Raw genomic sequence first — 12,334 nt, 5'->3', positions numbered from 1 at the left:
TTCTCTTCTCTTGTCATTAACTCTGTGAATGCTTTGTAAGAAACATTTTGGAAATAAAACTAGTCTTAAAGAGATGGGCCTTATTCCATTTGTTTTCAAATACATGAGGTTGTTGGTATCTAGATACATCTAGTATTTTTAAATTTAAAATACTTGAATTACAATTTCAGATTTAAACCTAAACATTCCCATGTCTAACCTAATACCTACACTTTGGTGTATACCAGCGTAACCTTAATAACCCGACCAAACAATATCAACCAAATAGGCCTACCTTAACAGAACCATATCTAACCCAATAGCCCTACATTAACAGAACCATATCCAACCAAATAGGCCTACCTTAACAGAACCATATCCAACCAAATAGGCCTACCTTAAGAGAACCATATCTAATCCAATAGGGCTACCTTAACAGAACCATATCTAACCCAATAGGCATACCTTAACAGAACCATATCTAACCAAATAGGCCTACCTTAACAGAACCATATTTAACCCAATAGGCCTAGCATAACAGAACCAAATCTAACCCGATAGGCTTACCTTAACCATTCATAGCACTATGGCTAAACCTAAGGTGATAATGTGTACCATCGGTTGCCTTCTCTTGCTGCGTTTTCCTGCACTCACTCAACAACAATCGGCAGCCAAATCCAACACTGCAGTCCTGTGTTGATTTCTGTCAGCCTCCACCATCACCAGTATAATCCTAGTTGTACCCTTTTTTATGTTGTTTGTTTTCTCATACACTGAGGTACACACACATTAAGGGTCATTAACACTGAAGAGGCCCCACACACAACGTTGTCCCGTTGAGTATTTGGGGCCAAAGCAATCATCTTCCTTAGCTTGTCCTCACGCTTCGAGAGACAAGAGCAAGACATGTGAAATCTATAAACAAATCATGAGATATCAAATAAAATAATACAATAATTAGTCTATGGGGAACCAAAAGTGTATCCTCACATTTCAGACATCTTGACCCCCTACATGAAGATGCAGTATAAAGGCAGAGTGAACCGATTGGAGCATAGCCCAGACGGTCGTCCAATCAACAGGCTCTCTTTAAAATGAGTCTCCTCTCATGGCTTCAAAGGATTACTGCTGTTTATAATCCATGTAATGATGAACCAAACACACCAGCGTAACCAAACATTGTTAATTTTTATTATCTTAAAAAGTAACACAATCCCCATGGGGTAATATATCACATACACTACAACAACGGTAACACCAGCACTACACATAGAGGGACTTTTTTATGGGGTGCCCTTTGTCTAGTTGAGCATGTGCAAAATAACAACATTAAAGCTTCAAATTGCCTTTCTTAAAAATGGTGCATCAGTTGGAGGTGTCAGAAGAAGAATTGTTTTTTTTAAAAGACGCATTTTGTAGCTAAATGTGTTTTCTTTTTGCTGAACGTGCTTAGCCGGACAAACACCACCCCCAAAAACCTTTTCCCCAATATTATAGACATTTACAAAAGAATCCCTCTTTTTATTGTTTAAATTATTCTGACTAGGCATGACAGATAAACATCATTTACAAGTATGACATTAACGTCACTGTTAGAAACAATGCTATTGTGGAACCTCCAGCGTTAGAACCGTTTGTCAATGTCAACGGAAGACATTTCATGGAGCGTCGAGTGTGGAAGAGGAGGTGGTTGTTGTCGTAGGTGGTGGTGGTGTGTGCGTGCGTGTGTGTGTGTGTGGAACGGAGGCCGGGGTGGGGGTGGGGGGGGCAGTGCAAAACATGAGAAACAAAGGTGAGGGTTTGAGGGTGTTGAACTCAGACATTACAATCTCCTCAAGTAACTTGTTTAAGGTTTAAAGAAGACCTGGGACCAGAGTGGGGACCCCCTCACCTCCTACTCAGACTAGTGGTCAGCTTTGATCCCTGTGTAGTGGCCACACTAGAACCACAACGTAGTGGTATCATTAACAGGGACCATAAAGTAGGGCTCTGCGCTATATTGCTAGTCGGGTTCTACACCCTAGTACACAGTACTAAAACTAGGACTAAGGAGGCAAGGCCTTAGGCGTCTTAAGGAATCCAACCACAGAGATATGGTGTGAGGCGTTGTCTCACAACCAATCACTATACACCGTGGTAATCGGACATGTTGGATGTGGTGCCAGTGCCTGGATTATAGTGTTGGCTTTAGATTAGACTTGTTCTCGTACACCCGTTTTAAAGCTAGTTTGGGACAAACCTGGAACTTTTCTAGATTGGTGTCCTTCTATTGGTCATTTGCACAGAGGTGGACTCTCCTGTTCAGGAATGTGAAGTCCTTCTGCAAGATTTGCAGTCAAACATTTGCACGTGCTAATTAGCAAATGCCGTGAATTTAGCTTTTTGTACCCGTATCTTTTTTCCTCTGCCGAATGCCATTTAAAGTTCAGCAAAGGGGGAAGTGTAAGGGGGAAAGTAGGTTTCTAATGTTCACCGTCAGAGGTTGGTAGGAAGAGAGGGAGATGGATGGAACGAGATGACAGGACGGTCCAGCACTTAAATGCATTGTCTGTGTCTGAGTGTGTGGGGGAATCTGTGGCTATAAAAGTGTGTGTGTGTGTGTGTGTGTGTGTGTGTGTGTGTGTGTGTGTGTGTGTGTGTGTGTGTGTGTGTGTGTGTGTGTGTGTGTGTGTGTGTGTGTGTGTGTGTGTGTGTGTGTGTGTGTGTACGCAAGACATTCACAGGCTAGAGGCTGATGACAGTGTACTCATTAGAAAGGGGCTGGGTTGTGTTTTTGCTGCTTTGGAGGTAGTTGTAGAAGAGCCCGTTGGAAACGACGCGCAGTGGGATTTCAAATGATTGACAAATTATTCGACCTATAGAAATGCAGGACTCAGATGGGCGGGTCCGGCTTTGCGCGGCACTGGATCACAAACTACAGACATTGGACGTTGGTGTCGGTTTTTTTTGCGAGTTTGCCGCGCGTGCCCCGCGTCTCCCCGCGCCGGGGTCAGGTCGCCCGCGGCTCGGTGCAGGCAAGCATCCATCAGCGGGCCTGAGGAGTTAAGTCAGCTTCAAATGTCTTAAGCCTCACTGGTTAAGAGTCAGGTGTCCCGGGCAGACCGGGCACAGTGGCAGCCAAGTTGGAGCACACATGACGGGCGTCTCGCCGCCGATGGTTTGATCTGCTTTGACGTTGTGGTCGTCCCCATGGTGACAAGAGTACAGGATGGATCATTGTTTTAATAACAACGACCGCAGAAGACATCCAGAGTGTCCTAAGCACCAGGAGGGCCAGTGGCTCACGGGGTTCAACCGAAACGCCAAAAAATAAAACTACAAAAAATGTAAATCGGATGTAAAGTAAACAATGAGTCCCCAAAAGTTTAAAAAAAAAAAAAAATTGTTAAAACAAGACAAAGGAAACAAAAGAAGATCCCTGTATGCTCCGTACAACACTGGACTGGCGTGGGTCGATGGGTTTGGCTCACATCTTTGCATTTTGAGATTTGGAAACTCAGCCGACGTACCAGTACGGTAACGGCAGCTTCATGTTCCAGCGTGAGTCCTCTTTGCATCGACAGTAGGTACAAAAAAAGTTACCAAATGCACTCCTGCAAACTCTCCGTTTTTCTTTTGAGCTGAAAAACGTGGGTTTGCGGTTCTGAGGGCCAACAGCAAAAATGAGCCGTTTGTTTTGTAATGACGGGACGATTCCAAAATCCATTGCTTTCCGAGCTCCTTCACCATGGTACAAGAAACACTTCCTCTCAGATTCAGCTGCTACAGCTCGCTTCACAACCCCAGAAACACATGGCGTGTGCTTACATGCACACCATATTCTGATCACTTTAACAATCGGGTAAGGGCAGGAACCAACTGCCATGTTTATGCGCACTCTACTAATGCAATAGCTAAACATTCAATCTAGTGTCTAGATTGAATGTTTATCCTTAACGAGGAAAGCCAGTGCTGTACCAGCGCTCCCATTTGCAGGGAAGAGTATTGCCTGTTTATATAATATTTGTCCAGTCATCTGTGTGCGTGTAAATGTGCTCAGGAGTGGTTGTAGTTGGTAGAGGTACTACTCCGACAGGCTGTAGCAGACAGAACAACCACCTCAGAGGTGTTAACTATTGCAGTAGTAGGCCGAAGAAATTATCTCAAGCTCTCTAAGCTGGTCCGTCTATATCCATGGCAACGTGTTTGAGGCAGTGCAGATGGCCAACATGATGTCAAGCAGGTAGAAGGAATGGTTACCTGGGACGGGATGAATATTGATATCAAAGAGGGCTTGTAAAAAAATATTCTCAGTTACATAATGTTAGCAAAACTAGCCATCTGCACTGCCTTAAATGTGTTGTCTATGAATGGGAATTAACCCTCAAATTTATGTAATATAGAAAATACATTTAGATACATCAATTATTTCTGTATAGCTGTGATGGACCTGGGTGACGTTATTTCACTTGTTTCTACGTAGTGGTGGCGATATCTATGTGGTGGTGTCTTCCATCCCTGGAGGCGTTTTAACAGGAGCTGTAACAGTTATGGTTGCCATTATCTTCCTGTAAGAGCGATGGATTGTTGTACCGTGGGTCAGCAGTTGGATTTGTACCGTGGGTCACAGAAGACAATCTCTGCTGCCCGTCCTCTATAGCAGTGTAATACTAGAACACACTGCTAGGGATAACGCTTCCAATTTAACAGTGTAATACTAGAACACACCACTAGGGGGAACCCTTCCTCTATAGTAATGTAATACTAGGATACACCACTAGGGGGGACCCTTCCTCTTTACCAGTGCAATACTAGAACACACCACTAGGGGGAACTCTTCCTCTATAGTAATGTAATACTAGAACACACCACTAGGGGGAACTCTTCCTCTATAGTAATGTAATACTAGGATACACCACTAGGGGGAACTCTTCCTCTATAGTAATGTAATACTAGGATACACCACTAGGGGGAACCCTTCCTCTATAGTAATGTAATACTAGGATACACCACTAGGGGGAACTCTTCCTCTATTGCAGTGTAATACTAGGATAGAACACTAGGGGGGGTGACGACAACACCCTTCCTCTGTAGTGGTGTAATACTAGGATTCACAAATTGGGGGGGGGGGGGGGGGTTGGGGGACACTTGAGTTTGAGCAGCGGGAATGAGAGTGGAGATAACATGACCTGAGATTACAGAATATACACACATATGCGCACACACTCACACATCCAGACACGCACACACAAACACTCCCACATATATATTTATATATGTATATATATATATATATATATATATATTATATCTACAGGCAGCAGTCAGTCATATTATCCAAGTGAAACAACACAACAGCAGTGTGTAAACTAGAGGTTGTAGAATGACATGGTCAAAGTCTGCCCAGTGGCTTGGTGTGAGTGCGTGTGTGTGTGTGTGTGTGTGTGTCTGTCTGTGTGTGCGGGTGCGTGTGCGTGCGTAAACGCATGTGAGAAACAAAAGCGGTTTAATTTGTGGCCTCGATTTCCATCTGTGTATTAGTCCATTTGAGGGAGTGTGTGTGTGTGTGTGTGTGTGTGTGTGTGTGTGTGTGTGTGTGTGTGTGTGTGTGCGTGTGTAATTGTAACAGCTGTAGTTCCAACAGCGGGCCTCCAGGCGGCGCTCCACTGAGTTCATTAGTTCTGAAATGTAACAGTCCTTGGGCATCTTGGGACAGATATCTACATACAGATATATATATATAGAGAGATCGACATAGATCTCTATATAGATATATCTATATTTCCCCTTCACAACCATGTCCCAAAAAGAGCTCCACCTTCCATCTCCGCTCTCAGGGCGCGGTCAGACGCTGGTGATGGAGGCCAGGCAGGCGCTGGGCTTCTGGAGCTTCTCGGGCTGCGGGGCGGGCGGCTCCGGGACGGCGCGGAAGGAGAAGGGCGGCCCGTTGCCCGTGGCGAGGCCCAGGTGCCCCGGGCTGAGGGCCAGGTTCTGCCGGCGGTTGCTCTCCACGATGGAGGAGGTGTTGGAGGCCAGACTCTCCCTGGTGCTGCAGGGGGGAGAGGGCTGTGAGCTGACGGGGCGGTCGGGAGGGCCGGGGTGTTCCGGCCAACGTTTTCGGCCAAGTGTGTCAAAGGAACTATCTTTAGTTACATTCAGTTTGTCTTTGATATGTGTGATGTGCAACCAACACCATTAGGCAAGGGGGACAGACAGGGGTTTTTGGCTGTTGCCCAAAGAAGGTTTTAATAGACCTGTGAAGAATAAGTCCCGCCTCCGAGGCTCCCGGTTCCCTCGGTCAAATGTCTATGGGAAACAGCATAATGCTTTAGCATAATGCTTCTTCATTATAGTTCAAAACTTTAACGGCACTGACAATCCAAAACTTGAGTGGAAACTAGATGGAAAAAGTGTGTAGTGTGTTCAAAACGTGACACAGCTTTTACTTCTTCGCCACCTACAGAGTTTGTTATGTACGATCGTTCAAAAACGCCATGTTATTTCCCATAGACATTTGACAGAGGGACGGGGGAACCGGGAGCCTCGGAGGCGGGACTTATTCTTCAGAGGTCTATTGGCAAACCCGTCAAATCGGTGTTGGACAACTTGGGCGAACATTCTGTGTTCAGCTGTTGGTGTTTGTGGGGGCAACGCGCACGCACCTTTACTCTACTCTTAACCTTAGTGCTGTCTTTGATACATTTCCTGTATTCAACGTTTATGCTGTTTACTCTGCTGCTCTCCTGTACTTCCCAAAATGTCCCGTTTGGGATCAGTAAAGTATATCTAGTCTCATGCCATTGAGGTCATCTACATTGAGCTATGAAGAAGAACTTCCTCATTTGGTCCACGTCAAAAACACAGCCTGCTTTACAGCCACAGTCTAACACCAGTACAGTTATCCAATCAGATCTGTTTCTGTCTCTCTAGTGAAGTCTATGTTTCTGTCTCTCTAGTGAAGACTACGTTTCTGTTTCTCTAGTGAAGTCCACGTTTCTGTCTCTCTAGTGAAGTCCACGTTTCTGTCTCTCTAGTGAAGTCTACCTTTCTGTCACGCTAGTGAAGTCCACGTTTCTGTCTCTCTAGTGAAGTCTACTTTTCTGTCTCTAGTGAAGTCTACGTTTTGTTCTCTCTGGTGAAGTCGTTAACCTGTGTTAACCATGGCAGCTGACTACGGCACTATCTGGGATTCTAGTCCCTCCACTCACAAAAAATGGGGGGTATCATCACCAATCAATTTATAGATTGGTGATATTATATATCACCAATCAGGGTATCAAACCTGGGTACAGTACTCAGAATGTTGCCACATTTTGATGACTTAACAACTACCATGCAAACTCAAACAAGCAGAAAATCCCTGGTGGAGATTCACATTGGAAACAGGAAAAATAACCATGTACAAGATGTAACAATAATTACATCGCTACTTAACGGTTACGGATACAAAAAACTATTTCGGGCTCATGCATAGTTCCTTCTCACTGTACATGTTCACGGTACATGCTGTGTGGGTGTGCCTGCATGTGCATGTGCATGCGTGTGTGCATGTGCGTCCCTCACCGTGGAGAGTTGAATCCACTGTCCACTGTCACGGAGCTGCTGTCCATGCTGTCCAGCCGGGCCGAGTGCGCCGACTGCTGGTTCTGGCTGGGCTCCGGGAGGTTCTCTTTAGCGCTGGGGAAGGTGAGGTTGCGCTCAAACCTGCGCTGAAGGTCCCTCTCCTTCTCCCTCTCCAGCAGCCACTGCATGGTCCCGCCGCCGCCCACCCCGCCTCCGCCCGCCTTGCCCCCATCTCCGCCGGCCTTGCCGTCGGCACCCCGGCCCTTGGTGGCGCCTTCCTCCAGCTCGTCGTCGTCCGAGACGTTGTAGTAGTCGAAGGAGGCCTCAGCCGCTCCGCCGCCGCCGCCGCCGCCGGCGGGCTCTGACCCGGCAGGGGCGGCGCTGGCGGAGGGCGTGGCCACCAGGGGCTTGGGCGCGTCGAAGGCCTCCGGGGAGTCGAGCGCGTCGCACGAGGACGAGAGCGCCGAGGCGGCCAGGGCGGGGGTCTTCCTCAAGGAGCCGTAGCCGGGCAGCGGCAAGCTGGGCGGGGGCTTGAACAGCGTGTCCTTGCTGAAGATCTCCTTGCGCTTCTCGGGGCCCGCCGACGTGCTGTGGACGGGCCGGCCGTTGGGCAGCGGGGGGTCGGGGATGGACAGCGCGATGGGGGGCAGGCTGCCCCCTTTGGGGCCCGGTTTGCCCGCGTCGTCCTTGTATTCCGGAGGATGGGGCGTCTGTCTGTCCGTCTGCCGGTCCGTCTGCCGGTCCGCGCCGCCCAGTTTGAGCCCCTCGTGGCTGCTCTTACCCAGGGAGCCGTGGGGGTTGGCGGCGGTGAGCACCGCCTCAGAGGAGGCGGAGCACTGGAAGTAGTCGTCTGATGGGATGGAGGCGGCCGGGGGCTTGGGGGAGTACGCCGGGAGACTGTCCCGGCTCTTGTTCTTTTCCAAGCTTCTGCCGCCCTCCAACCCCAGCGCTTCATTGGCAAGTTTTGCTTTGCTGGGCGTGACCCGAGAGTAGTGAGAAGAACTCTGATTGGCTCGCAAGGTCCCATCGTCTGTGTAATAGCGACTCCGGTCGTCATAGTAGTCTGGCGGTCCTATAAGCCCGGCCCCCAGGGGTCCTTTGGAGTTGTCCATGGATCTAGAACGTTCCTTGGCTTTGTCACTGCGCTCCGTTCTCGACTTCCTCTCCTGGGTGTGCGAGTGCGAGCGGTGGACTTTCGAGTGCTGGGCAGAGGGGCCGTGGCTGGGCTCAGGGAAAGGCATCTCTGTCCGCCGCTTGGCCAGCTCGCCCGACACGTCCCACTCGGGCGTGACCGGCAGGTGGGCGGCGTCCAGGATGTTGGGGTTGCTGTGGGCCAGGTGGAGCCTCGCCCGCTGGCGCTCCATGGCCAGGGCGTGTTCCCGGGGCGAGCGGGCCAGGGAGGACGAGTAGGCTCGGTAGTCCCGCTCCGTGAGCTCCGGGTGGGAGCCGTCGCTGGGCTCCCCCCGGGGGGCTCTGGTTTTACTGTGGGAGCGGCTGGGCTTGGCCTGCGACGGCTTCCGGTGCCTCCCGCCGCTCCGCCGGCTCCGCGAGCTCTGGTTGGCCGAGGAGGCCTTGCTCCTCTGCGCACGCTCCTCCTCCAGCCGCTTCATGACGGCCGTGTGCCGGGCAAGGTTCTCCACCGTGAGGTCAGGGTTGATCCGGCGGATGATCTCCATCTCCACGTTCCGAGGCAGCTGGCTGGGGACCTCTTCGTCCCGGAGGGGCCACTCCTCCGGTGGGAACTGAGCCGAGAAGGTGGCCAGCTGCTTGGTCTTGTCCTTCTTAAAGCTCAGGCGGAACAGCTTGAGGCCGAACTTGCGGCTGGCGCTGTTCGACCCGCTCCCGCTCCCTGACTGCTTCTCCACCTCGCCGCCGCCGCCCCCGCCGCCTCCCCGGTGCTTGGTGAGCGTGTCCGTCTTGAAGGGGAAGCTCAGGGTGCTGCGGCTCTTCTCCGCGGTGCCTCCCCCCTGCGTGGGCGGGGTCTGCGGGGAGTGGGGCGAGGAGTAGGCCTCCCGGGGGTCCTTCGGGGAGCGCCGCTGCAGCGTGGCGTGGTGGCTGGGGGGGTCGTCGGCGCCCCCCCCGCGGTAGCTGTTGTTGTAGGACTCCCCGGCCCCGCAGTGGTTCTGACTGGGCTTGGGGTGCGCTCGGTCCCGCAACCCTCCGGAAGTGGAGGGGGTGACGGTGCCCGAGAGCGGGGAGGTGCACTGCGTCTGCTGGCTCTGGTGCTGCTGCTGCTGCTGCTGCTGGAGGCGGTCGCCGGCCCGCTCGTCTAAGTGGTACCACTTTGAGCTGGTCCTGATGAGGCTGGGGGTGATGAAGTACGTCTGGGGCGTCACGATGAAGTAGCCGTCCGGGGTTGGGTAGATCTTGCGCTCACGCACCAGCATGTTTAGCGTGTGGTGCAGCACTTCGTCCGTTGGCGTGGGGACACCTGCGGTACCAGAGAGAGGGTCGTTAGTGCGGTCACAGGCTGGGGGACGTTGGCACCAAATACCATTACCATCTATTTCTCCGATCCACAAAAGTCAAGTTAATATATGCACTTGATTTATTATGAAACTGAAACACCTGATTGTTGATCATTGATTGTAATATTGCCCGGAAATGCTTGAATTAATATTCATATCACATTGTTCACTAATAGATATTTCTTGAATCTAGGAAGGACCAATAGAACGACAGCAGCCATCAAAGTATCATTCAATATTTTTTAAAGCTCAGAATGAGTCTCCATCTTACTCTGAGTTCGGTCTTCCTTAGTAATTCTGTGTAATCATGGATTTTATTTGGAATTTTGGATTTTTTCTTTTCCCATTGAGCAAATTTTAATCAGACTTTCTCTAAAAGTATTACTGCCTGTTACATCATGGCCCATCATACATGCCGGCTAAAGTGATGCAACACTAATAATGACACACACACACACACACACACACACACACACACACACACACACACACACACACACACACACACACACACACACACACACACACACACACACACACACACACACACACACACACACACACACACACGTCCATTACAAATGGTGTTGAATTTCTGAAATTGGTGAATTCAGCAGTCTTGTTTCAGTAAATGTGGAGATTCCATCCAAGTGACTGAAGGAGGGGAGGGAATAGCCTGGTGTTTATAGGGGATTCCCCTATAAATACTACTTACGCTTTGACATGGAGGAACCTGGGCCAATCGTGTCAACTATTGGCTAATGTTCATGATAGCATGTAGGGAAATCAAGTGATAGGCTTTATGAACTGAGATAGTAGGGAGCCAGTTCCCTTAAATCAAAGATTGTCAGCAGATAATGCTATTAAAAATAAGTAACTTTATTCCTGCCTCCTGGATGACAGTTATATTCAATACAAAAAGTTATTAACAATTTAATCTTAATATTCAGCCATTCAAGGTCTTCCCCCGATAGGCCAAATAGTCATTGCTTTGGTTGCTGTTTGCAAGGAACAGTGAGATTCCGTAGAAGGCATCTACACCTTCATAAAGGTGGTGTAAACCAAAGGGTCCTCTCATTTTTACAGTTTATGGTCCAAGCATTAAAATGGTTACGGCTGTAGATTTACCCTCCTGATTACAAAACACCAGGTTTACTAAACATATACAAATAAGTATTGTATTGAGGAGGTTGGCCTAACGTGGTTTAGGTAGAACTCATACAAAGAATTGATGCGTGGTGATGGGCAGAGGGCCACTGTAGCGGAGATCGTAGAAGGCAGAAGGACAAAACAGACAATGTCCAAGATTGTCGACTCTTCTGCTGATGGCGCATTTGGGTCGGTGAACAGGGCTGTCAAAAGAGAGTGATGCACGTTCTATCAGTGCTGAGCTACCTTCAGATATGAACTAACCACTACTTCCAGCAGCAGCAGGTTGTTTTCTGTGCCAGCCATGCCTGGGACTCTTGCATGAAGCGGCGCTAAGGAGCTTTGTCATCAGCAATACTGCGCCTCATAATCCACTGAAATACTATCTCTTTTTTGAGGTACAAGGAATATGCACATTACCCACAGGATCACAGCATTTGATCAGTGGTAGCTGAACATAACAACTCCTGGTCACACTTTGTCTCTAACGTAGTTTCTGTACATCTAACTAGCCTTATAACAGACCCGAGTAACCACACCAGCCCACCAGTACCTCGGCCTCTTCACCAGCAGATCTTCTGACAGCATCCAGCCAGACCACTGATGATGCAACATTTGGTTTGCACAACCAAAGACCTTCTGCACAAACTGTCAGAAACTGTCAGAAACTGTGACCGGGTTGGTCACCTGCGGCTCTCCGTCCTTACCAGCGTCTGGGCTGACTTCAGGTCTGCCACCCTACCAGCGTTCCATGGTATCTGACAGCAGTGTTCTCTTCACGGAGGAATTCCGGTTTTCCCAGAGAAATTAACATTCAATTCATTCAGGTGCATTCAGGTGCAACAGCTCTGGTGGACATGCTGCTGTCAGCATGTTTATTGCATACTCCCTTACAACTGAATACATCATGGGCCAGCCGTGTCATACCTGTAATAATCATGCTGTGGAATGAGCGTCTTGATATGCACCAGTCAAGTGGACGAATCATCTCAAAGGAGAAGAGCTCACAAAAAACGATTTTAACAAATTCTTTCTCAGAATTTGAAAGAAATAAGCCTTTTGCGTGTTTAGAAAATGTCTTAAATCTTTTATTTCAACCCATGAAATATGGACGCAAAAATTATTCTGCTCTGAGATGAGACGAATGTCCTTAACGAACAGATCATCCATCACATTCAGGGAGGTTGTTTACCAAC

The 12,334-nt window shown here is 49.0% G+C and overlaps 1 protein-coding gene across 1 annotated transcript in view; it reads right to left on the bottom strand.

The window, feature by feature from the left end:
- Positions 1–5,612: 5,612 nt before the first annotated feature.
- The window catches only part of LOC311344935 (storkhead-box protein 2-like), a 44,286-nt gene continuing 37,564 nt past the window's right edge, over positions 5,613–12,334 (bottom strand). Inside the window, exons 3-4 of the mRNA XM_084469282.1 lie at positions 7,522–9,952; positions 5,613–6,007 (exon numbers count right to left, since the gene is read on the bottom strand). Of these exons, the coding sequence (XP_084325408.1) occupies positions 5,803–6,007; positions 7,522–9,952 (2,636 nt within the window). The 3' untranslated portion in view covers positions 5,613–5,802. The remainder of the gene's footprint in view (positions 6,008–7,521; positions 9,953–12,334) is intronic.

Source organism: Micromesistius poutassou (genome assembly GCF_964030765.1).
Source record: "Micromesistius poutassou genome assembly, chromosome: 6".
In the NCBI taxonomy this organism is placed as follows: domain Eukaryota; kingdom Metazoa; phylum Chordata; class Actinopteri; order Gadiformes; family Gadidae; genus Micromesistius; species Micromesistius poutassou.
This window is presented reverse-complemented; position numbering and strand designations above follow the sequence as displayed.